Source organism: Myotis myotis, unplaced genomic scaffold (genome assembly GCF_014108235.1).
Source record: "Myotis myotis isolate mMyoMyo1 unplaced genomic scaffold, mMyoMyo1.p scaffold_m19_p_8, whole genome shotgun sequence".
In the NCBI taxonomy this organism is placed as follows: Eukaryota; Metazoa; Chordata; class Mammalia; order Chiroptera; family Vespertilionidae; genus Myotis; species Myotis myotis.
The window spans coordinates 19,576,257-19,603,727 of record NW_023416390.1 but is presented as its reverse complement, the minus strand read 5'-3'; the positions used below and the strand labels follow the sequence as shown (position 1 = coordinate 19,603,727).

The following is a 27,471-nucleotide window of genomic DNA, read 5'->3' as shown; positions in this document are numbered from 1 at the left end:
AGCCTTGTACCTCGCCGATGGTCCCAGTAACATATTGATCGATGGCGTTGGAGATTTCTGCTCTCTTCACTCCGGTTTTGAACTTCATTGAGAGCACTCGTGGGTGATGCCGGAGCCACCAGAAGTTCGCCTTATCTCCTGCCAGGCGTGTGCAGTGGATCCGAGACTGCTGTCCTGCTCCAATGCCGATCACCTGGAGAACATGGACATCGCCATGAATGCCTCTTCCAACCACACATCTGTCTCAAAGCATCTTCTGTGCAGATTCCCCCAAACCCAGCTATTAATTTCGTGAAGAAAAAAGCAGACCAAAATAAGAGACATGCAAATACGTGAGGGTAAGAGGTTTATGACTACTATTTATACAGTTTACCTCTTCATATTCTGTAAGTTCCTACAACTCCTGGACATATGTAGTGAAGCATGGTCTTACTAGAACTTATTAGAGCCAGAGGAGATCAGTAGCCACAACTCCCAGGTTTCTGTCATCGGAGACTAGCAATCTTTTAAAAGTCTGACTTTGAGAGGGTCTTCCTGGGCACACGCTAATGAATATCCACCCTCCCCCTCCCCTTATGGGCCAAACGAATGCCAAGAGAAGAGCTGAAGACAGAAGAAAAAATAAGGGCTGGTGGGTGGCATCATTTTTTACTCCTCTTCTACTAATGGTGGGGAGGGTGAGTAAGCCAGTTTTGAAGCAGCTGTTCTAGTCCCACTAATCCGAAATGTGCCAACCCATGCTAGGCTTGAACCATCCACCAACTTACTCAAGAAATTCTGACAAACCCAGGAGAGAAAAATTTGGCAAACTTTCCCCTTCAAGTTGGTCTAGCACCACAGGCAGGCGGACTTTTGAGTATCATTTTGTAAAACCACAGCCCCTCGGGTGGGTGTCACAGCTCTGTTACCTGCCCGTTCTTGGCGTAGCACACGGAGTTGGACTGAGTGTACTTCACAGCAATGGTGGCCACGATGAGGTCTCGGAGCGCAGATTCCGGCAACTGAACAGACACAGGATGGTAAGTGGCACCAGGCTTCGTTAAACTTCATTTAACTTTGAGCATCTTATTTGGCATTTATTGTGATAGACTTACAATGTGGTTAAACTATTCGGGCTAAGCACTAGCCTGAAAAAATCAATATTGAACATATTTGTCATGGAACTTAGCGCAACGCCTCATGCATCACAGATTCAAACTGACACCGCTTTGCAACAGCTTTGGCTTAAGCCTGTTTACATTGTCACACACAAGATTAAGAAATACCATATCCACTCCAACACTAACAAATACTATTCTCTACCATAGTACCAGCAAATACCTGGAGGCACAACATTTATATTCAGAAAAAAACACTGAGAATAATTTTCAGATATTACAAACAACTGGGATGCCCACACACAGCCAAGGCTGTTTGGGGAAAGTCAAATTAGGATCATGGTCTGCTTTATCTAGCATAGCCTCAGTAGAAATATTAAAAAATGCATTGTGAACTACCAGTTCCAATATAAAACAAATATTATAGCCTCAAAGTCACTATCTTTACCATAGCGGGGAAATACAAACTGAAAAGGATGATGATCTATGTTGGTATGCTAAGTGGGTAAAGGACCTAAGCAGCGGCTAACGGATAAATTAGCTAACTGAAAAACTGATGAATCAGACTTCATCAAAATTCAGAACTTCTGCTCTGCAAAAGACGCAGCCTAGAGAGGATAAAAAGGCAAGCTACAGACTAGGAAATAATTGCAAACCACATACTAACAAAGAACTAGTGTCTAAAATATATAAACACCTGTCAAAACTCACCCACAATAAGAATCTAATTAGAAAATGTTGACAAAAGACACAGAGACATTTCAGCACAAAGGATATATAGATGGGAAATAAACCCATGAAAAAAAAGTCCAACATTCGTTATTAGAAAATGCTAATTAAAATGAGACAATGCCACACACCTATCTGAAAAAAAAAGCTGGTAAGAATGCAGAGAAACGGGACCACTCATACACTGCAGGTGTAAAATGTAAAACTCCCAAAACTCCCAGGAAAAGTTTGGCAGTTTCTTAAAAAACTAAACATGCAGCCTGGCTGGTGTGGTTCAGTGGTTGAATGCCAACCCAGAAACCTGGGGTCAATCTCTAGGAGGGGGCGTGCTGGAGGCAGCCAATCAATGGTGTTTCTTGTTTCTATCTCCCTCTTCCTTCGTCTCTCTCTAAAAATCAATAAAAAACACATTGAAAAAACTAAACATGCAGCTACGATACTATCCAGCACCCAGAAATTACAATAACAGAAATAAAAACATATGTTAACACAAAAACCTGTTCATGAATGTACAATGAACAAAAGTGACAGAAAAGGGAGAACAGATTAGCCGTTGCCCACGGTTCAGAAGGGGTGGAGTGAGGAGTGTGGCTGCAAAGAGCAACAAGAGGGATCCTTGGTGATGGAAATGCACTGTCTTGACTGCATCGAAGTCAATACCACAGCTGGGATACTCTCCTATAGTTTTGCAAGACTCTACCATTAGGGAAATGGGGAACAAGGTACTTGGGAACCTGTAAAACTGCATGAGAATCTATAATTTTTTACTCTCAAAATTAAAAACTTAATTAAAAATCATTTTTAGCATTTTTTAAGAATGTGTAATTCTAAGGTGCTAATAATGTAATATATCCTCTCCTATCTGTGTCTGCTGTCTGAGTCACTGGCTATACATCCATTCCTGTTTCTAAGAAATAGTCAGTGCTGGCCTCCTAGATGTCCACCTTCAAGTATAACCTGGTGTTCTGGGTTAGGATGAAGGAATAGGAAATGTCAAGGAAGGGATGCAGGTGAGGGGCCCCAAAGATGTCAAAAAAGTTAAAGCAGTATTTTAAAACATGGAAGAGGAAGTAATTCAGGGATGTTCATTAATATTTAACACCTGTGCTAGCTAGTTTGGCAGTGGATAGAGCGTTGCCTTGTGGACAGAAGGGCCCCAGGTTTGATTCTGGTCAAGGGAATATGCCTGGGTTGCGGGCTCAATCCCAAGTGTGCAGGAGGCAGCCAATCAATGATTTTCTCATCATTGATGTTTCTATTTCTCTCTCCCTCTCCCATCCATCTATCAATCTAAAAGCCTGAGCTGGTAGCTATGATGCGCAATGACCACCTGGGGGCAGACACTCATGCAGGACCTGCCGAGCAACAGCAGCTTTGTAGAGTGCCTTCTCATACTCTGGGACCCCTCAGGGGATGTTGGACTGCCGGTTTCGGCCCAATCCCCGCAGGCCAGGCCAAGGGACCCCAACTGCCAGAGGGACCCTGCTCATTCTGCAGACACCCTTCGAGCCCCAGCACTGCCCCAGGTGCAGCTGGCAGAGGATGGACCGTGGGAGGTTGGCTCCAGGGTGTGTCTGGCCTGCCTCGCCCAGTCCTGCCCCACCAACCACCTTCTAATTAGTTTACTTTCAATGTGCACAAATCCGTGCACCGGGTCTTTAGAATCCTATCTAATAATAGACAAACATGGTAATTGACCATACCTTCACTATGCCTCCCATTGGCTAATCAGCGAGATATGCAAGTTAACTGCCAACAAAGATGGCAGCTAATTTGCATACTGCAGGCATGGCGGGACAGCACAAGCCGCCATCTAGGGGAGTGCCACTCAGCCAGAAGCTGGCTCATGGCTGGCCAGCACAGAGGTAGTGGCAGGAGCCTCTCCCACCTCTGTGGCAGCACTAAGAATGTCCAACTAATGGTTTAGGCCCCATCCCTTGGGGGCCTCAGCATTTAGTTGGACATCCCCTGAGGGCTCCCTGGCTGCCAGGATGTCTGACTGCAAGCTTAGGCCTGATCCCCCCAGGCAGTGGGCCTAAGTCAACCAGTGGACATTCCCCCAAGGGGTCCTGTACTGCAAATGGGTGCAGGCTGGGCTGAGGGACCCCCCTCCCCCACGAGTGCACAAATTTTTGTGCACTGGGCATCTAGTATATATATATATATATATAATCTCCCACTTCTTTTACTTCTGTGGCTCTCAGGACCAAAACCACTCTAGACCTAATCGTGCAATCTGATGATTTAGAGGCTGGAATGTTAACAAAAACCTGTTTAATTGGTTAACGGTGTTTTTTTTTTTTAAATTCTTTATTGTTGAAAGTATTACATATGACCCCTTTTCCCCCCATTGTCCTCTCTCAGCCTACCCCTACCCCCTCCCCCCCAGGCCCAGCCTTCATTGCCCACCTCCCTGTGTCCATTGGTTATGCTTATATACATACAAGTTCTTTTGTTGATCTCTTACCCACAACTCCCCTCCCACCCGCAGGCCTCCCCTCTGAGATTTGATGGTCTGTTAGATTCTGTCTCTAGATCAGTTTATGTTGTTCATTATTTCTCTCACTCGGTTATTTTGCTTAGCATAATGCTCTTGAGGTCCATCCATGATGGTCCATCCAGTACATATGTGTATTGGGTACATATATGTTTACCAGTAAATGGTAACTTCTTTCTTTTTTACAACAGCATAGTATTCCATTATGTAGATGTACCAGTTCTTGATACACTCATCTGCTGATGGGCACTTACGTTGTTTCCAAATCTTAGCTATGGTTAACTGTGCTATGAACATAGGAGTGCATATATTCTTTCTGATTGGTGTTTCTGAAATCTTGGGATATATTCCCAGAAGTGGGATTACTGGGTTAAATGGGAGTTCCATTTTTATTTTTCTGAGGAAACTCCATACTGTTTTACAGTGATTGCACCAGTCTGCATTCCCACCAGCAGTGTACAAGGGTTCCCTTTTCTCCACATCCTTGCCAGCACTTGTCCTTAGTTGATTTGTTGATAGCCATTCTGACTCATGTAAGGTGATACCTCATTGTCGTTTTTATTTGCATTTCTCGGATAATTAGTGCCATTGAGCATTTTTTCATACACCTCTTGGCCTACTGTATGTCCACATTAGAGGTGTCTACTTTAGGTACTTTGCTCATTTTTTGATTAGATTATCTTCCTTTAAGTTGTATGAGTTCCCTATAAATTTCGGAGATTCAACCCTTATCAGACATCACATTGGCAAACATGTTCTCCCATGCACTGACTCTCATTATTTAATTGGTTTTTTTTGCTGCGCTGAAATTTTTTATTTTGATGTATTCCCTTTTATTTTCTCTTTAGTTTCCATTGTCCTAGGTGTGTCAGTGAACATATTGTTATGAGCTATATCTGATATTTTGCTGCCTATGGATTCTTCTAAGATTTTTATGATTTCCTGTCTTACATTTAAGTCCTTTATCCATTTTGAGTTTATTTTTGTTTATGGTGTAAGTTGATGGTTTATTTTCAGTTATTTGCATGTATCTGTCCAATTTTTCCAACACCATTTATTAAAGAGACTGAGTTAACTCCATTATATGTGCTCACATCCTTTCTCAAATATTGAGCATAATGGTTTGGGTTGATTTCTGGGTTCTCTGTTTTGTTCCATTGGTCTATGTCTGTTCTTGCGCCAGTACCAGGCAGTTTTGAGAACAGTGGCTTTGTAATGTAGCTTGATATCTGGTATTGTGATCCCTCCAACTTTGTTCTTCTTTCTTAGGATTGCTGTGGCTATTTGGGGGTCTTTTTTTCTTCCAGATGAATTTTTGGAGTTTGTTCTAGGTCTGTGAAATATGCCATTGGTATTTTAATGGGAATTGTGATGAATCTATAGATTGCTTTGTGTAGTGTGGACATTTTAATGATGTTGATTCTACAAATCCACGAACACGGTATATCCTTCCATTTGTTTATATCTTCCTCTATCCCTTTTATCAATGTCCTGTATTTTCCAAATATAGGTCTTCTACCTCCTTGAAAATGTCCCATGTGCACTTAAGAAGAATGTATATTCCAATGCTTTGGGGTGAAATGTTCTGAATATGTCAATTCCATCTGATTTAGTGAGTCATTTAGGATTGCTGTTTGATTTTTCTTCTAGATTTATCCAGTGATGTCAACAATTAAAGTACCCTACTATGATTATATTGTTGTCAATCTCTCCCTTGAGATCTTCCAGGAGTTGTTTTATGTATTCTGGTACATATTGGGTACATATATGTTTACCAGAGTTATATCCTCTTGTTGTATCAATCCCTTTAGTATTATGAAGTGGCCTTCCTTATCTCTTGTTAGAGACTTCACTTTGAAGTCTATTTTGTCAGTTATTAGTATTGTTACTCCAGCTTTTTTTTTCATTTCCATTTGCCTGAAAAAATTTTTTTCCATTGTTCAACTTTCAGTCTGTGTGAATCCTTTGTTTGTGAGGTGGGTCTCTTATAGACAGCATACATATGGGTCATGTTTTCATATCCATTCAGCCACCCTGTCTTTTGATTGGAGCATTTACTCCATTTACGTTTTAGGTTATTATTGATAGGTACTAGTTTTGTTGTCATCTTTATTCTTTGTGTCTGTGTCCCTTCTTCCCTTTCTATTTCTTCTTCTTACAACAGTCCCTTTAGCATTTCTTGCATTGCTGGCTTAGTGGCAATAAATTCCCTGAGCCTATTTTTGTCTGCGAAGCTCCTGATTTCACCTTCAATTATGAATGATAGCCTTGCTGGATAGAGTATTCTTGGATTCAGTCCATTGCTTTGCATCACTTTGTATACTTCATTCCATTCCCTTCTGGCCAGATATGTTTCTGTTGAGAAATCATTTGATAGTCTAATGGGAGATCCCTTGTAGGTAACTTTCTGACTCTCTCTTGCAGCTCTTAAGATTCTTTCTTTGTCGTTAATGTTTGTCATTGTGATTATGATATGTCTTGGTGTGGGTCTTTTTGGTTTCATGTTGTTTGGAACTCTCTGTGCTTGTGTGACTTTTTTCTTCCCCAAGTGAGGGAAGTTTTCTGTCATTATTTCTTCAAATAGGTTTTCTATTCCTTGCTCTTCTGGCACCCCGATTATGCGTATGTTGTTTCGTTTCATGTTGTCCCAAAGCTCCCTTAAACTCTCCTCCTGCTTTTTAATGTTTTTTTCCAATTGCTGTTCAGCTTGGGTGTTTTTTTCTACCCTGTCTTCTAATTTGCTGATTCGGTCCTTTGCTTTTACTGGTCTACTGTTGGAACCTTTCAATGTGTTCTTTATTGCAGCGATACCATTCTTTATTTCCTCTTCATTCTTACATAGGACAGTGAGTTTCTCATCCAGGTGGTTGAACATCTTTAAAAACATTACTCTGAATTCTTTCTCTGTCATATTGCTTGCCTCCATTTCGTTTACAAAAACCTGCTTTAAGAGAGGGAGGGAAACATAAAGGAGGATAAAACCACCATTCTCACCCTTAAGTTCCCAAATTTCTATTAAAAATGGAGATGAAATAATTAGAGAAGAATTTAGATAAATGAGTAATTAAAATCATACCCTCCATCTTTGTAAATAAACACACACATCCAAGCTAGCACAACCAGAGGCACAAAACCTATCAAGTACTGCTAAATTAATTAAACCAATAAAACTACAAGAAAAACTTTACAAAGTCAGAGTTTTAGTAGATTGGCACAAATGTCAACATGGATACCATGGAATCTAGGTCAATACCCTTTCTGTATTTCTAAAGATACATTAGCCAAACAGGTTAATAAAGTAATAAAAGGGTGCCACTTTATTGTAAGCTGTTTAAAGTTACACTGCTGCAAAATACTGTTTCCATGTGGAAATTCCAATTCCTCACAGCCTTGGCCAAGAAAAAAATTGGAAGGGCTGAAAGATATTTGTATGCAAAATGCCTACAAGTTACTTTACTTCAAAGCACCATTAGTTTTCAAAGTTAAAAATGAAAGAATAGCTGGTTTGGTATAGTGGATAGAGCGTTGGCCTGTGGACTGAAGGGTCTAGGGTTATATTCTGGTCAAGGGCACGTGCCTGGGTTCCAGGCTTGATTCCCTGTAGGAAGCGAGCATGAGGCAGCTGATGGATGATTCTTTCTCATCCTTTATGTTTCTATTTCTCCCCCCTCTCCATTCCTCTCTGAAATCAATAAATATATATTAAAAAAAAAAGAATACTCAATAAATCAACAAAGATCATGTCTTAATCACCATATAGTTACTCACAGAACTTCCCCAATAGAGTTTAAAGCTAATTTTCAGCAATTCTCCTTAGTCTCAAGAATCAGACCTGGGAATAGATTATAGCCCCATATTTCTATTACAGTGAGTGGGAGACTAATCCTCTTCAAAGAACAAACAGAAAAGCTAAACACAGAGCTAGTAAAATAGCAAGCAAAGACAGGCAAAAATCTCAGAGACAGAGGGAGAAAGGAGTGTGACCATCTTTGCTATTTCCCTCAAGGCACTTTCCAAGATGCAGGCAACAAACTCAGAGGTGAATAAGTCGAGCAAGCTTTGGAGTCTTACAGGACTAAAAGGCAAAAATGGAGTTCAGTGTATATCAGAGAAAAGTGGTACTAGCAGACACAGAACAGGGGTGAACCATCAACAGACCAGTCCTTACAAAAACTAAAGCCCAAATTCAAATTAGCTCCATTACTGCCAGAATAAAGATGATCTACTTCCATTTGATCTGCCTTCCAGAAGCATAAGTCTACCCTCTTAAGAAAAAATAATGCCATCCAAAACCTCAAAATATCTCTATAGTCTGATTATAAGCAATAACCAGCAGTCAATCAAAAATGCCAGGCACAGAGGCAGACAAGACCAGAAAATAAGAGTGACACATCTGAAGTACTGAAAAAAAAGTACAGCCAACATTAGACCCAGCAAAAAAATCCTTCAAAACTGGAGGCCCAATTAAGAGATTTAAAGCTCATCTATTCGCTCATTGTGTAACCTTGGGCAAACTTCTTAACTGTCTTCTATGTCACAGTTTTTGACCTTTATAATAGAGATGATAGTAGCTCTCTTCCCACCTCCATGGAGTGCTATTGTACTCAATGATATAATACGTAGTTACAAAACAAAACAAAACACATCATTATCATCCCAGGAATATGTCCTCCTAAAAGATGACTAAGAGCGTAAGAACAAAAACTTGTCTACACAAAAACACTGATCACAGCACTAAAAATGAAAACCACCTAAATATCCACATAGTACGTCTATAAATGAATTGCTCTGTGGCCTTTCAGATGGAGATGTGGATATGTTTACTGACACAGAAACACATTTGTAGCTTAGTGCATTTAAAAAGGCAAGTTACAGAACAGAATTATAGAAGACATGACTCCATTTATGTATAAATGAAGTCAAATCTCTATGTACATATTCATGGAAGCTTCTAATATGGTCTTTTATTCATTTTTTAAGCTCTCAAGATTACCTGATGACTCAAAGATACACTAGCATTTGCATACCAACCAATTTTAAATATGGGCCTTAATAAATGCATAAGCTTATAAATATTAAAACACGAGCTACAGAATTACTAACATTCAGTTCAGATATTTTCATACTTACATCTTTATTCTTGGTAACAACATTGCTAAATAATGACCTGTCGATGACCCCATTATTTCTCTTCTGGCTTAAACAAAGACCAAAGAGAGTCCGAACTTCATTTTCATCTGGATTGTAAGATTGGTCCATCTGAATACAAATATGAAGAGTTAAAAGTAATATACCTACATCCCTCAAAAATCTTCATTTCATTTATATCTAAAGGATTTCTTTGTAAACAAGGTTATGTGTGTGTTTTTTTTTCCTATTTTAGCATACATAGCATCATTTCAGGTATGAAAGAAAGGCCAGGCATTAAGCATTTGTGCCAAAAATTTTATAGGTTTTACAACTCTGTACGGTATTGGGGGTTTGCATTTTTATATAACAGAACCAATAATTCCAGTGAGTGCATTTTTTATTGCATTAGCTAAAAGCACTATTTATACAACCCTTTGGAAAGATTAGCAGATAAAACAAAATTTGCTAACAGGCAATGGCACAAAAAATTCTAATTTTCTGAAAATCTATTATAAAATACCCAACACTTGAATTGTAAGTTAAAAAGAAGTTGAAAGGGGAAAAACAGGACTGATAGTCGGCTGTCTTTGCTAATTGAAAGGTGCTATGTCATTTATTGCTCTTTCCTAAATCTTGAACAAAAGATAATAAAATGTAGGAATAATCTGTGTAAGACCAGTCTGTCCATAGATATTTTTCTAAACTTGACAGTATTTCTTCACTTATCCTTTGGATGATCTTTTACTTAAAAAGCACTAATATGTAGCCCTAGTCGGTTTGGCTCAGTGGATAGAGCGTCGGCCTGGGGACTGAAGAGTCGCAGGTTTGATTCCAGTCAAGGGCAGGTACCTCTGTTGCAGGCTCCGCCCCGACCCGGGGCCTGGTTGGGGTGCCTGTAGGAGGCAGCCAATCCATGTGTTTATCTCACATTGATATGTCTCTCTGTCTTTCCCTCTCTCTAAAAATCAATGAAAGAATATCCTCGGGTGAGGATATATAAAAAAAAAGCACTAATATGTATACTTACAAGCAAATCCTCTTGTTAATTATGCTTAATTTGCATTTTCCTGGATTCTAAAATGATCCTTTTTTCTTTGAACTATACAATTTCTAATATTGGGATGTGCCCTCTTATTGGCAGATGTCAAAAGAAACCTGTCATTAGTCAGGTAGAGGAATTACATTGTTCCATGGCTGTCATTATGTGTCCATATGCAAACAGGCAAATTCTCAAAGTACTGCGGAAGCTCCAGAAGCCTTTTCACCCCTTTGAATATGAAACTATCAGGTGCTGTAGAGGTCATGCGGATGAGCTCGGGGCTTGGAGAACATTCTCCCTGTTACTACACATAACTGCTAATAGCCATGTGTACTTAATACTCTTAACTAACAACGCAGGACACGATTCAGAAATTGGAGAACACAATGGCAGCTAAATGAATGGTTGAATTTGTTATCAAGGTGCTTGGACAAAAAAGTATGTATATTTAAAGTGGTATCTTTCCTTAAAAAGCTGATGTGGAATCTATGGTGAATGACACAATTATTGGCATTTTACAATGAAGGATAAGTACTTAACAATTTCCATATATGGAGTTGAGATTCTACAGACTTTCTGACATCAATACTTCCTGAAAAACAGCATCATGAATTTTTTTTTCCTATATATATTTTATTGATTTTTTTTACAGAGAGGAAGGGAGAGAGATAGAGAGTTAGAAACATCGATGAGAGAGAAACATCAATCAGCTGCCTCCTACACATCTCCTACTGGGGATGTGCCCACAACCCAGGTACATGCCCTTGACCGGAATCGAACCTGGGACCTTTCAGTCTGCAGGCAGATGCTCTATCCACTGAGCCAAACCGGTTTTGGCATGAATTTTTACTTTGAATTCAACTAACTCTTTGCCTTACCATTGTAAAATAAAACTATGGGCTAGTTTCCCTAATACTTAAGAGCTTGCAAAAATCAGTTAAGCAAAGAAATCTCAACAACCTCTTAGAAAAATAAGCAGAGTATGGCAGACAGTTCATGAGAAGAAAATAAAAATACTCTTAAATGTGAAAAGATGTTTACCCCATGCAGAATGAGAAATTAAAACTGCAGTGAGATGCCGTTTTCATCTTACTGCTGAGAAGAAAAAGTTTAAGAACACAGTGGTGGCAATGCATTGAGAAATAGGGAACCTTACACATCCTCATTAAGGCAAAATTCTCCTCCTACAATATCTAGGAGGAGAAGCATCAAACTTACAGCACTTATGTAATTTCTCTCTTTCCCTGGGTTGTTATTCATTGCAGGGATTGTGTAGCAGCTAAAGAATGCTAACTGTGTAGATAAGACACACAGACCTAGGACAAAATTCCAAGATGGCGAAGCATTGTGTTTTGCTAAACATGTAATTCAGGAAAAATCAGCAAGAAATTTTAAATGTTAGATGCTCCTAAAAAAGGTAACCATGGCAAAAGGAAGGTTGGGAGACTTTTCTTCAAATGGCCTATAATAACTTTTGAATAGAAAACCATGTAAATGCACTATTTGAACCGCTTAGAAATTTATTATTAGGAGTAAGGAAGGTACCCTCATCTTAAACCCAGTAATAGTTAAAAAAAAAAGGGGGGGGGAGTGCCAGGATTCAGGAGTGTCAGCATAAAGGACAATTAAATGTGGGGTGAAAGAGACACAAAATGAAAGAGCAAATTATTGTTTTAGACATGAAATTCACTAACCTGAAGAACACAGTAGTTCCCATTTTTCTTTTTAGAAAGTATTGTCAAAGCTTCTTCTTCATATCCTGGGGCAATAATACCATCAGATACCTATAAATAAATATTTTCTGTTTTAAACACCTAATCAAATAATGCTGCCGCATATTCTCATTCCTACCTCCAACAGATAATGCTAATCCAGCAGGCCCTCAAATAATGTCATTCTGTGGATGAGTTGCCAGAGGAACTTAATTGCATTTAATCATTAATTGGTTTCCTCTTTTTGCTTAAAGTCACAGAACCTATCTACAACCTTAAGTGAGGACACACTTACTGTACTAGATTGGGAAAGATAAGCCTATGTTAGAAAGTAATGTTCTATCGCTGAACTCATCTCATCTGCTGTCCTTTCAAAGTTTTTGGTTGTTATTTCCATTTTAACTAATATGTGAATGATTTGTTCTAATACCCTTAGGAAGATAAACGATTTCTTACTATTCTGCTTATGGGGTGGTGTTTTGCATTAGAAGAGCATGTTCTGGTTGGAGATGACAGTGGTCATGGAAAGAATCCCATGAATATTGTCAAGCCACATGTCCCTTTAGCCTTCACTTCTGCCTTTTTTCCCCCCTCTTTAAGCTATTTGAGCTATCTTTTTTTTTTTTCCGTCTGTCTCCTCATTCCCAGTGCCACCCTCACTTTTCTGGAATACTTGTTTGGCACTCAGATTAGCTTTTCAGAGTAGTTTATAATCTTTCCCATTATACAATCTCTTTTGTTATAGACTCATGGAGCTTTACAGTAAAGTTCATTATTGCATCACCACCCAAGATGGCATCCTCTGCTCTTCAGAAAAAATAACTTTGGAATTAAGATAACAATTATTAGAAAATTTTAAAAAACTGAATAATTAAAACTTAACTGCCAAATATGTATTTGAAACATTAATTCACTAAATTTAGAAATTATAATTCAGTCAAGATTTGTGTTCTACATAAAATATGAACATTTTAAATGATAAATTAATTTATAGTTATAAATATAACTATTAAAGGTTAAGGTTTCAGTAAACCCTGAACAAATAAAAGCTTGACTCAGTCATGCATGGATCAGGATACACGAATGCCCACTAACCTCTCTGGAGATAATTTTGGCAGTAGGGACATCACATATATCAGATAAGGCAACAAAGTCACCAAATGAAGACATCCTATCGGCCCCTGAAAATAAAAATTATGATAGTGTTTTTTAAAGCTTTGTGGCCACATGGTTTCTCATGTGACCACTGAACTATGTAGTTCTAACCAGCCATTGACACAACATCGACAAAGGGACGTGACCCTGTTCCAATCAAACCATTTACAAAAAACAGGTGGCGGGCTAGATCCTGTCCGTGAGCCATAGTTGGCTAACCCCTGTCATAGAAGGTAAACGATAACATCAGGTTTCTTGGTAATCTCCCATAAATGTTATAATAACATTCACAGGTTATTAAACTCACAAATTAAATATGTATGAAACATAATTCTAACCAAATTCAGTATAGCTGAAATAACCATGCGATTTTAGTCATATATTAAGCAATTCAAATGCATTCAACAGCCTAATCTGAAATTACATGCATCAGATTCCAATTATGTTTCCATTTATTACATTAAAATGCTAACACACTTTTATAAACAAATTTATTCCGAGACACTCATACAATCATTCAGAAGTATAAATAAAAAACAAAGATACTTTAAAATCTTATAATGAAAAAGAGTTATTACTATTTTATTCTATTTCGGATAAAATATTGCTTTTTCTGTTAAAAAAACAACAAAACAAACCAAAACACCACAAAACCCCCGTTATTCTTCTGACCTCTTGCTCGTGCATAGGCAGTGGCTATGGGTGTGAGGGTTTTATACATGTCATAGACCATGCACACTTTGGCCTCATCTTCACTAAGGGGAACTCCAACAGCAGCGCCTGAGAGAGAAAACCGGAAAATAAGCCCAAACCTTCAAGTTATTACTTGTCAACATGTAAATGAAGACAACAGTTTTCCTTAACATTGTCTACGCAGCGTAATTTCTAGCACCTGTGCCAAATTAAACAAAAATCTGTTTGGCCAGATAATCAAACATAAAGAATAGAGTCGTCGGGGAGGTGAGGAGAGAATCTCCCCTCTCTAGCCTCTGACAACAGAGCCACGTGTCTGAAGTTGGCCAGCACCAGGCATGTGTATGAAGCTGGTTTACTTCAGTGCTGACTCTCTCCATCCTGCTTCATACCATATGACGTTCGCTTCTTTCCGGCTCATGTCACTCTAACATTGAATCACCATCGGAGGATGAATTTATGTGTCGGGCTGTCAAGAGATCTGGTGATGTTGACTTAAGTGTAAAAAAGCAGAAAAGTATCTCACACAATGGCTATAACGTTACAGATAAAGTGTCCTAAGAATAACTTCTTTAGGCCACTCAGTTCCATCTTCCAACAGGTGGGAAACTATTTAGTCACACTGCATTAAGTCATTTTACGGTTTTCTTTTTTAAAACTTCACGTTTCCACTACCAAAACAACTAGTTCCTAACCTTCCCATCTCACAATGATGTATGTTTGTATATATTTTTGTATGCTATTTTATTATCAGATTTTATGATGTTACTATATTGAAAGTGTTAACGGGCTTGAGAAAAAAAATGGCTTCAGACTTCAAAGAATGTCTACATTCCCATAGGAACTCACCAGTTCTTATTACAATGAGAAAGAAGTGCATTTGGAACAGCTCCCGCATGCAATGCTTTACCTGCTGGGCTGACATGCTTGAAAGAGGCAGCAGCTGGAATGCTTAAGGCTTCTTTGAGTTCCTTCACCAGCTGCCAGGCATTCAAAGCATCACACAAGTTTATAAATCCAGGGGCTCCATTTAGAACTACATAAAAAATGTACCAACATTACCACCTGGGTCAATAGGTCAGACATGTGTACATTTCTTAAAGCATGTATCAAAACTGCACAGATTCGTTTTAAGGGAAGAGGCAAACAGATCTACACAAACATATATAAGAACTTGATGAGAAAAGTTAAAACACACATGCACATGTGCACACATATGACCAAATCCAGCCAATGTAGAAATAAACCAAGAGCGATCCAGAGCCCAGCTGGCGTGGCTCAGTGGGTGAGTGTCGACCTATGAACCAGGTCATGGTTCGATTCCCTGTCAACATACCTGGGTTGTAGGCACCTAGGTTATAGGCTCGATCCCCAGGGTGGGGCATGCAGGAGGCAGCCGGCCAACGATTCTCTCTCATTATTGATATGTCTCTCTCTCTCTCTCTCTCTCTCTCTCTCTCCCCCCTCCCCCCTTCCCCCTCCCCCTCTGAGATCAAAAATAAATTTTTTTAAAACAGCAATCCAGGAAGGGAGATAGAATGACAACACTAGTGATAACTAGGGATCCATTTCAGTATAGAACTAAGATTAATCAAGTATGGCAATTGCAGAGACAGTATAAAATTTAAGTTACAAGCTTTGTTGATTTAAGACATAATATCACAAACCAAAGTGCCAAGAGCTGTGAAAGGAGGGAAAAGTGTACTTTTTTCTTCATTTACATCCAACTCAGTAGGTTCTGCTTAAACTGGAAACACAGTTAAAAAGAAGACTGCCATTCAGAGCTCTGCATTTTCTTAACAAAGGCAGGATTTCTTAGAAGTTAATACCTCTTATGAATAAATATTTTTAAGTTCACACACTTTAAAAAATTGTGGGCCATTAATTAAAATCGATTTTATTAATAATTGCATTTCCTTTGTGTTATCTTAGGTACTAAATACTATTAAATGTAAAACTTTGCCAGATATTTACTGACGCCTGGCCAGCATGGCTCAGTGGTTGAGCATCGACCTATGAACTAGGAGGTCACGGTTCGATTCCCAATCAGGGCACATACTCATTATGGGTTTGATTCCCAGTGTGGGGCATGTAGAAGGCAGCTAATCAATGATTCTCATCACTGGTGCTGCTATCCCTCTCTCTCTGAAATAAATAAATACACACACACACACCCCACACATATATTTACTGAGTACCTACTGCAATATTAGGCATTGTCCTAGGTACTTGAGATATTAGCTATGAATGAAATAGGCCCCATCTCTCCCCAAATTGACTGTCTTCATGGAGCTTCTAGGAGAGGTATAGGAGAAACAAAATAGGCAATAAATAGTAAATAATAAGAGAAAATATTAGGTATTTATTTTTTATTTCTTTTTAAACTTCTTAAAAAACATTTTTATCGATTTCAGAGAGGAAGGGAGGGAGAGATGTAAAAATCAATCATGAGAGAGAATCATTGATCGGCTGCCTCCTGCATGTCCCCCACTGCGGATATCAAGACTGTAACCCCAGCATGTGCCCTGACCAGGAATTGAACTGTGACTGCAGGTTCATTAAGTCGATGCTCAACCCCTAAGCCATGCTGGTCGGGCAAAAATATTAGGTATTTATACAAATGAGTTGAAAACATGGGCACACAAAAACCTATACTTGAATGTTTTTAGCAGTTTATATTTATAACTGTCAAAAATTGTCCTTTCATTTTTTATGTCCTTCAGTAAGTGAATGGAAAAACCAACTATGGTACATCCATATACAATGGAATATATTTAGTGATAAGAAATGAGCTCTCTAGTCACCAAAGGACATGGAGAAACCTTAATGCATACTGCCGAGTGAAAGAAGCCAGTGCGGAAAGGCAGGATAGTGTGTGATTCCAACATTGTAACATTCTGGAAACAATAAAACTATGGAGACTGTAAAAACATCTGTGGTTGCAGGCATGAGAGGAGTGGAATGTAGGGAATTTTTAGGTGGTGAAACTATTCTGGGTGATATTATTGAGGTGACTACATGACATGCGTTTACCAAAATCCACGGAATATAGAACAAAGAGTAAACCCTAATAATGAAAATTATGGACACAGCAAACCATGCACCCGAACATTCAGCCTTTACCTGTGATGGGAAGCTTGGGCTGCAATGTGTACAACTGGGCTGGCGTTTGATGAGGGTTCATTCCGTACCGCAAGGGCATCTGAGATATTCCTTTACTATACTGTCTCCTGAAGTAATCTGAAATTGCTGCATCATATTGTGCCGTGTGAGTGAAAGCCTACAAAAAGTGGAACTTTGGTGAATCCACATGCAGCATTTCCCAGTGGGAACAAAATGGTTTTATTTTAGCATACAGTCAACTACACCCCAAATAATACTAAACAGCACTGTGAATTATTCCCTTTCCAATGCTCTGTTGATCTTTTTAAGGGACTCTCTCTCTAATATTTGGTGTCTGTATTTATAACAAAAAGGAAGCAGCTCCCTCCAAGCAGGTCCTGGTGGATAATACAAACTAGTAAGAACTGAGTACCGTTTGGTTTTGCAAACAAGGCACCATGTAAAAGTGCACTCTCACCTTCAAGGCCAACTGGCGCCTGGTCTCCAAGGAGGTGTCTTTGCTGTCGGAGTTCTGCATCTCTGTGGACACGGCGGCGTAGTCCTGCGGCTCGCACACTACGGTCACTCGAGCGTGGTTTTTGGCTGCTGCTCTCAACAGGGTTACCCCACCTTTCAAAAACAAAACAGGATTTGTATTTTCACATCGGTTAACCTCTTTGCAATACGGTTACTGTACACATACCACTACTTAATTCTTGACTTAAACAATAGGGAAGAAGACAACCCAAGTGAATCCCTACACAGAGAAATAGCTTCACCCCAGCCAGCATGGCTCGGTGGCTGAGTGTCAACCTATGAACCGGGTCATGGTTCGATTTGCAGTCAAGGGCACATGCCCAGGTTGTGGGCTTGATGCCCAGTATGAAGTGTGCAGGAGGCAGCTGATCAATGATTTTCTCTTAACATTAATGTTTCTAGCTCTCTCTCCCACTCCCTTCCTCTCTAAAATCAATAAAAGTATATTTAAAAAAAGAAATAGCTGTGAAAATATAGATAAATTAGAGTCCTCCCAGAGTACAATCTGGGAGCAGTAACTATTTCCTACTCCCTCAGTAGTGAATTTCAAAACAAAATCTTGCTTAATTAAATTTTAGTTAAAATTTAAATAAACCTCTCCTCTGTCAGTCTTCAAATAATGGTTTTCCCAACTTACCAATATCAATTTGCTCAACAGCCTTTTCAACTGTTACATCCGGAGAAGCCACTGTCTTCACAAAGGGATACAGATTACAAACCACAACTCTAAAAGAAGAACATACCTGTCATTAAAATTCAACTTACATGGCAGCTATGTAGGAAAAATAGGTCAGTCGCTATTAATACACAACCAAAACCCAAAAAGATCTAAAGCGTAAACTGTGAGCCTGACAGGTTAGAAGTCTAAAGTTATGTTGAAAAGTCAAATCTCCCATGTGGCTGAGCATAGGTTAATAGAAGTAGCTTAAGAGCAGATGCTCTCAATATACATTGTTGCTGCCTGGATAAACCTAGCTGCCCATTACACTATCAAACCATAAAAAAACTTTAAAAATCTTAACAGAAATGGAAAATACAAGGCTACAGAGACTATCCTCATATTGGGATGTAATCATTCAAGTTTAGATTCTATTTCCAATGGATTATGTACAATGATGAGAAATGATGGAAAGTCTAAGGGTAAAATATTTGTTTTGTCTTCAGAGAGGTCATATACAAAAGGTGAAAGGATTAAGTACAGATTGGTCGTCACAAAATAGTCATGGGGATATAAAAGGGAATACATCATTAATATTTTAATAACTCCGTATGGTGTCAGATGGGTATAAGATTTATTGGAATGATCACTAAGTTATATAATGTCTACTCACTGGAGTGTACAGCTGAAATGAGTAATTTTGTATTAAATTTAAATTAAAAAGGAAAAACAATGGAAGGCCAAAAGAACAATTTAAAATACAGAACTGATCTAAAATGAACAACTAGTGAAGCAGTTCCACTCCTATGGCTGCAATGTGAGGCGTTCTGTTGCAGGTACCCCAGTGAAATAAGTTCAACTAGAAAAACTGTTAAAAAAAGAGAAGAGGAGGGGAACATTTCCCAGACAAAATGTCACAAGAAAAAGACCAGTATCTCTTACAAATACTTACACAAAAGTCTTCAACAAAATATCAGCAAACTGAATCCAGCAAAATATTAAAAGAGGTATATACCATAGCCAAGTATGGTTTGTTTAACATCTAAAAATCAGCTAATATAACATAAAGGACAAAAACCACCTGATCATTTAAACAGATGCACTAATAGCATTTGTCAAAACTGAACACTCATTCATGATAACACTCAACAAATTAAGAAGAGAACTTGCTTAACATGATAAATGGTATTTAAGAAACACCCATTGCTAACTTTATACTTAAAGGTGAATGACTGAATGCTTTCCTCTAAGCTCAGGAACAAGACAAGAATGTCCACCCTTACCACTTCCATTTAACAGTGTACTGGAGATTCTAGCCAGGTCAAATCGCAGAGAAAACGGAATAAAAGGCATCAAGACTAAGGGAAGAAGTGAAGCTATCTTAGCAAGTGACATGACCTTATAAATAGAAAATACTAAGAAATCCACACACAAAAAACCCCCATTAGCATTAATGAGTTCAGCAAAGTTGCAGGATATTTGAACAATCTGAAAGTGAAATCAAGAAAACAATTCTACTTATAATATTATCTACTTATAAAACAAAAAAAATTAAGAATACATTTAACAAAAGTAAGATTTGTGTATGAAGCCGTACAAAACATTACTGGAAATCTAAATAAATGAAAAGACATCCCATGTTTATGGACTGAAAGATTTAATATTGCCAAGATGGCAATATTATCCAAATTAATCTACAGATTCAACACAATCCCACTTCAACTTCCTTCTTTTGAAGAAATGGACAAGTTGAGATTCATATGGAAATGCAAGGGACCATGAATAGCCAAAACAAACTTGAAAAGGAAAACAAAGAACAAAGTTGGAGGATTCACACTTCTCAATTTCAAAATTTATCACAGAGCTACAGTAATGGTATAGTGCTGGCATAACAACAGAGATATAGACCAAGTGTGCCAAGATCATTCAATAAGAAAAGAATAGTCTTTTCAACAAGTGATGCTGGGACAACTGGGTAGCCACATACAAAAGAATACAGTTGCACCCCTACCTCACACCTCTACATAAAAACTAACTTTCAGAGAATCAAAGACAAAAGTATAATACCCCCAAAAAAACTCTACAAAGGACACCACAAAGTGAAAACAGCCCATGGAATGGGATAACTTAATAATAAAAAGAGAAATAAATCAATTAAAAAATGGGCAAAGGATCTGAACAGACATTTCTCCAAAGATATATACATAGCCAATAAGCACATGAAAAGATACTCAACATCATTAGGAAATGCAAAGCATAATGACAATGAGATACAACATCACATCCACTAGGATGGACAGATCAAAATAATACATAACAAATATTTTACGTGAGGCTGTGGAGAATTAGGGTCCTTGTACAATGCTGTAGGATATTATGTACAACTAGAGGCCTGGTACATAACATTCGTGCACTGAGGGGGGGGGGTGGTCCCTCAGCCTGGCTGTGCCCTCTCACAGTCTAGGACCCCTCGCTCCTTATGGCCTACCTGCAGCAGAGGCTCCTGCCACCGCCAGCTGTGAGCCGAGAGCTGTGAGCCTGGCTTCTGGCTGAGCGGCACTTCCCCTATGGAAATGCACTGACCACCAAGGGGCAGCTCCTGCATTGAGTGTCTGCCCCCTGGTGGTCAGTGCACGTCATAGCGAACGGTCATTCTGCCATTTGGTCAATTTGCATATTAGGGTTTTTATTATATAGGATGATCTAGCACTTTGAAAACAATATGGCAGTTCCTTAAAAGTTTAAACAGAGTTACCATAAAACCAAGGAATTCTACTTGTGGGTATATACCCAAGAGAAATGAAAATAGCCTATTAAAGAAAAGCTTGTACATGAACGTTCATAACTGCATTATTCTTAACATGCAAAAAATAGAAACAATCCAAATGCCCATCAACTAATGAACTGATAAATGAGGCATATTCATACAATGAATTACTTTACAGCAAAAACTAATTACTGATAGTGCTTTCTAATAAAATTGATCAGTGATGCTTTCAAGGAAATATCTTGATCAAAAGAAGGAAAATAAAAAAAAATAGTATAAACCATGTAGCTTTACATTTGAGTTGGAGCTGCCATCCCATAGGAACTGCCCTTTTGGGGGACACTCTATATTGTGACTACTGAACGGATGACTTCCGGCTGAAAATTAAAAACATTGTTTAGACTTAGTGTCACTAAGTCAGCTTATCTCCACCAACAGAAATGCCTTCCTTCTACTGATATAATTTCTCCTTCCCTTTCTCATAAATGCCTTTTGCCTTTGTCTCCTAATCAAAATACATTTTAGGTTTCTGCCTGAATCAGTGCTTTCAGGAATAGCTTTAAAAAAAAAAAAATCTCTAATAAGTGCTTGTTGCCTCTTAAAAAACAACAAAAAAAACTCCGAAGTACTGATGTCATAACATGCAAAGAAGGTAATCCCATAGGACCACATCTTGTAGGATTCCACTGATCTGACATGTTCGGTGCAGGTAAATCCATACAGACAAAAATATACTGGTGGTTGCTTAGGGCTAGAGGATGTTTGGGGAAATGAAGAATGAATGCTAGTGGCTATTTTTGGGGGGTTTTTGAGGGAAGCGGTAAGTATGTTCTAATATTAACTGTGGTGATGGCTGCACAACTCTGAATATAAAAAAACTACTGAGTTGCATATTTTAAATTGGGAAATTGTATGGTATGTGAATTGTATCCAAATAAAGCTGTTTATATATTTTAAAAAAAAAACAGTGAATAACTTTATACAAATAATTAAGTTGCTTATATGTATGAAAATTTACATCATAACTTCCTAAAAAAAGCAAAGGTTGTTTTTAGTTTAAGTACCCATTTTGGTGATATATACTTGGCAAAACCAAAATGCTAGCACGTACAACATGACACAGAAGGTACTCAATAAATGTTTATAGTCAACAATTATAAAACTAAACCTAATGGTATCTTTTCTATTTTATTTTGTATTGGTTTTGGGTGTACAGCTTAGTTATTAGACAATCTTAAGCTTTAAGTGTTCCCCTCGATAAAAAGGGGCATCAGGTTTGGCATACTCTTCGTCTTTGTTCCTGTATTAAAAATTCACCTTTGAATTTACCTTATAAGATTGAAATCAAGTCTGGCCATGTCAGCATTATCTTCTGGGATATTACGAGCCAAGATTCCTAATTTAACAAAGTTAAAATATTAGTTCAAAAAACAAGCCAGAATAAGGCACTTCTTTCTAATATAGTCCCTCAATCAAGTTGAAATTTCTAATATAGCCTAGTTAAGAATACCAAACACATAGTTAAAATAAGATTAGTGGGTATATTTAAAAATCTCTTTTTGCCCAGCCAGTGTTGCTAAGCACCGACCTATAAACCAGAAGGTCATGATTTGATTCCGTCAGGGCACGTGCCAGGGTTTTGAACTTGATTTCCCAGTAAGGGGCAGGAGGCAGTCGATCAATGATTCTCTCTCATCATTTGTTTCTCTTTCTTCCTCTCCCTTCCCCCCTGAAATCAATAAAAATATATTTTAAAAAAGTATTTTTTATCAGTTCCTGATCCCTCTTTTCTGTTTTAAAAATTTTTATTGAATTTATTGGGGTGACATTGGTTAATAAAATTATATAGGTTTCAGGTGTACAGTTCTACAGTACATCAATTACTTATTGTATTGTGTTTTGTCACCCCAAGTCAAGTCTCCTTCCATCAGCATTTATGCGCACTTCTTTCCTCTTTTCTTAACAAAATGTAAAAGGAATTTTCCCATATCTGTTGCCAGTTTCATCTATGTGCTCCAATAAGTAAATGGCTTGTCTTAATTCTTAGCCTTACAGCCTTTTATTCTGCCATATTTTACTGTAACTGGTAAGTTGACAATATACTTGTTTTTCACTATTTTTGAATGATATTCAATTTGTTGTCTCAAATGAACGAACAAAGTCAAGTACTTTGAAGAATTCTTTTGAAAGTCAGTTATATGATCATGCTGTATGCTAAGTTTGAATAATGATAAAATCTTTTCACTCATAAGATCAAAATATTTTCATTAACTCCAGCAGGAACTATCACTAAGTTAATTCTCAGGTTAGCACTAACAGCAAGCAAAAGAAAACAATCTGAATTCATCACATAAAAAGCAAACTAGATTTTAAACAAGTTCTAATGTATTATGAACTTTAGCAGCAAATGTTGACGCAATCACTATAACCTACAGATTTTTTCCCTTTTCTTTGTTTATTCTATAAAGTAATCAACTAAACTATCCTGAAAGCCACTAATTATTTTAAATTGAAAATACCCACTACATACCAGCATGGACTGCAGGGTGCAAGGTTTTCACACGGCCCCCTAACATTTCGGGAAACCCCGTCAGCTCAGAGACATCTCTGAAAATAGATAAACAGAACATTTCTCCTCTTTCTACTTAACTGTCACTCACATTTCACACTATTCCACAGCTTCTTCTAACATTAAGCCTACTGTTTTCATTATGAGAAATTTTTCAGCACCTGAATTTTCAAAATTCTGAGTAGATTAAGGAGGGCCATTTGCAAATGACTGAATTTTCCCAAGGACTCCCAGTTCCAATATAAAGAGGGTTGGTGACATTATGATTTCCAATTTAAATTCACTTTCCCAGAGCCCTGGCCCAGTAGCTCAGTTGGTGAGAGCATCCGCCAAATATGCCGAGGTTGTGGGTTCAATCCCTGGTCAGGGCACATACAAGAAGCAACCAATGAATAAGTAAGTGGAAGAACAAATCAATGTTTCTCTCCCTCTCCCTCCCCCCTTTCCTCTCTCTCTTTCAAATCAATAAATTAAAAAATTAAATAGAAAATCATTTTTTTAAAAATTCCCTTTATTTCCTGTTCTGTTGGTTGTCATCCAGTGAACCGAAAGGCTGACCATTCTATTCCTGGTCAAGACACATGCCTGGGTTGCAGGCTTGATCCCCTGTAGGCAGGGGGCAGCTGATTGATTTTTCACTTTCCCTCTAAAAATCAATAAAAATGCTTTCAAAAAATTCTCTTTCCAAGACTTTAAAAAATAAAATCCAGCTTCTCCAACTGAGGATAATAGTTAAAAAAAGAAAAGGCAGTTCTATACTGAGTTGGTGTAGGGATTACGTGAGTTAATATATATTTAAAAGTGTTAACAGTCAGCCTCACCTTAATAGGAAACATATTGACATTCCCAAATTTAAAAAAAAGACATCATCACAATGGGGCTAAACCAGGAATAGGTAGAGGTAAAAAACAAGACTAAAGAGTTGATAAATATTTAAACTGGAGGATAGGTATGCAACACGAGGGCTCATACTTGTCTCTTTTTATGTCTGAAATGTCTCCATAATACGAAGTTGGATGGAGAGGGAAAGGGGATACAGAGAGGACCTTGCTTAACCTGAAGGGTCCAACTACAAACAACCCAACATGGGGACAATGGAAAGAACAGTTCAGACTTTGGATTCTCTCCGCCCCACCTCCCATGATTCTTAGGGGTTGTGGTGCAAACATCAGAGTGGTGCTGCAAAAAGACTTTGGAGCATGTACAGTAAGGCATGTTTGCCACATGAACTTAGTGGATTTAGGGAAGCGGTGTACTGGCCACTCAGGGCAGGATTACAAGATGAAAAAGGTAATCCCTGACCTCTCCATGGATCTAGAGGTCAAGCAGCAACATCTCCAACATGACAACAAAAGCAGACAGGCCTCTCACTCCTTTGCTAAAATATTTCAGGATGGGGATGGCCTTCCTCCGAATTCTCACATCAGTTTATGAAAGCCTTTTTCATTTTCTACATTTTCAGCGGTTACTCCCTCTCCCGCTAGAATGCCAGCTCCTTGATGTCAAGAACTGCAGCCTGATCTTTCTTTTGCTGATTATTCCTTCTCCCCATCACTTGGGTGGGTTACTGAATAGATGTGGATGAAGGAATGAATGAATGGTAGATTTTATGACTTCATATGGTTACCAAAGATGCTAGCAGCGGTTCGCAACCTGTGGGTCGCGACCCCTTTGGCGGCAGAACGACCCTTTCACAGGGGTCGCCTAAGACCATCCTGCATATCAGATATTTACATTACGACTCATAACAGTAGCAACATTACAGTTATGAAGTAGCAACAAAAATACTTTTATGGTTGGGTCACAACATGCGGAACTGTATTTAAAGGGCCAGAAGGCCCTAGCCAGCTTGGCTCAGTGGATAGAGCATCAGCCTTCGGACTGAAGGTTCCCAGGTTCCATTCGGGTCAAGGGCACATGTCTGGGTTACAGGCTCAATCCCCAGAGGGGGTTGTGCAGGAGGCAGCCGATCAATGATTCTCTCTCATCATTGATGTTTCTATCTCTCTCTCCTTCTCCCTTCCTCTCTGAAATCAATAAAGAAATATATTTTTAAAAAAATAATAATAAAGGGCCAGAAGGTTGAGGACCACTGCCAGGGAAGGGAGGCAGGCTTGAATCTTGATGTCAACAGTTTACTAAAGAGCCAGTCAAAACAGACTATGCAAATTATAAACTCTGTGGTGCAAAACAGCCCGCCCCAGTTAATTTCTTATAAGAAGTGGTTTGGAAGGGGGGCCCTGAAATGAGGACATCCGGGGTTCTAACCCCTAGCTCCGCCCCTTACTTAACTCTGTAACCTGGAGCAGCACCTTCCTCTTCTATGAAGGGGCCAGCAGCGCACCAGCCTCACAGCACTGGAGGCGCGGGTGAAGAGCGGGCTGTACCCACAGTGCCCGGCAGGCATTACTTTCTGATGGGACTTAACCTACACACTAAGTTGTGCCTTACCTGACGGCCAGACCCGCATCCCTGAGAGCTTTTGCGGTCCCTCCAGAAGCGACCAGGCTCAAACCCACAGAAGTGAGGTTCCTGGCAAATTCCACGAGGCCGGTTTTGTCAGAGACACTGAATAAGGCTGAAAGAGAAGACGTGTTTTCCTCCCCAGTCGCTGTACAGGACAGCATGTTCTTCAGGGCCGTGGGATGGGGTGCGTTTGGGGAAGGGCAGTCACGGATCTCAAGCCACCATCACCTCCGCCCACGCCACCCCCGGCCCGGACTCGGGGCCCCATTCTGATCCCAGGCAGCCGCACAGCAGCGGGCCGGGGCCTCCAGGCCTGCAGCGCAGCCGGCCCCCCAGCGCCCGCCACCGCGGGGCGAGGGCGCATCGGGGCGCGGGCTGCGCTGCGCCCGTCACCGAGGACGCGCGAGGGGCTCACCGAGCTGGCCGGGCGCCATGGTGCACGCTCGGGGGTCCGGGGCGAGCGGGGCGGCGGGGCAGACACCACGTGCAAAGGGAGGTGGAGCGGCTGGAGGCTCTCGATCCGGAAGAGAGGGAGGCGGGACCCGCGGGCACCAGATGGGTCACCTGACCCGCCGCCCCGCCCCGCCCCGCGCCGCGCCCCGCCCTGCTCATTGCAGGACCTGAAATCGGAGCCTGCGGGCTGGGAGGGAAGGCGGGCTGGGGCTCCATCGGACTTTCCTAGACCCCAAATTTACACTTGAAAGATTCCGGAACCAACCTCACCCCGCGGGCCTGGCTTGTCCCCGCCCTCGGGAGCCACCGCCCGTTGCCCCTGGCATCCTGTCCCCAGAGGCTGGAAGGTCGATGAAAGCATCGAAAGCACTGGTGCAGAACGTAAGGGCAATCCTGGGGAAAGTCCATGCGGTGGCAAAGGTAGACAGCATCTCGGCAATCACCTACCATCCTCCCGTTTCAGTAAGTCAAAAAAATAAAAGAAACGGTAGACCTAACGATTAAAGATTAAGTGATTGACTCCACAGTTCCCATAGTAGAGGCAGAACAAAGTGGACGTCCATTTGAGCTTTTGATTCCACGTTATAAAATAGCTTGAAATCTGCATCTCCTTGCAAATCAGAAAATAGTATTTGAGTCAAACCAGAGAGGAATAATAATGATTTATTTTTAATTCATTAAAAAATAGGAAAACTGTCCAGCTGTGGCTCAATGGTTGAGCATCGACCTATGAGCCAAGAGATCACTGTTGGATTCCTGGTCAGGGCACATGCTGGGCTTGTGGGCTCAACCCCTAGTAGAGGGCATGCAGAAGGCAGCCTATCAATGATTCTTTCTCATCATTGTTTTTCCCTCTCCCCCTCTCCC

General features: G+C 39.7%; 1 protein-coding gene across 2 annotated transcripts in view; it reads right to left on the bottom strand.

Annotated features, from left to right (window-relative positions):
• Positions 1–26,692, bottom strand: part of ATIC (5-aminoimidazole-4-carboxamide ribonucleotide formyltransferase/IMP cyclohydrolase) — a 28,739-nt gene extending 2,047 nt beyond the window's left edge. Inside the window, exons 1-14 of one of the 2 annotated variants that reach the window (XM_036320027.1) lie at positions 26,567–26,692; positions 26,137–26,263; positions 23,647–23,723; positions 22,446–22,512; positions 18,329–18,417; positions 17,633–17,784; positions 17,176–17,332; positions 14,963–15,088; positions 14,032–14,139; positions 13,300–13,385; positions 12,187–12,276; positions 9,454–9,582; positions 909–1,001; positions 11–193 (exon numbers count right to left, since the gene is read on the bottom strand). In XM_036320027.1, the coding sequence (XP_036175920.1) occupies positions 11–193; positions 909–1,001; positions 9,454–9,582; positions 12,187–12,276; positions 13,300–13,385; positions 14,032–14,139; positions 14,963–15,088; positions 17,176–17,332; positions 17,633–17,784; positions 18,329–18,417; positions 22,446–22,512; positions 23,647–23,723; positions 26,137–26,263; positions 26,567–26,585 (1,503 nt within the window). In that variant the 5' untranslated portion in view covers positions 26,586–26,692. Of the gene's footprint in view, positions 1–10; positions 194–908; positions 1,002–9,453; positions 9,583–12,186; positions 12,277–13,299; positions 13,386–14,031; positions 14,140–14,962; positions 15,089–17,175; positions 17,333–17,632; positions 17,785–18,328; positions 18,418–22,445; positions 22,513–23,646; positions 23,724–26,136; positions 26,328–26,566 lie in introns of those variants that run through there. The other variant, XM_036320026.1, reaches the window with a different exon arrangement.
• Positions 26,693–27,471: the final 779 nt, after the last annotated feature.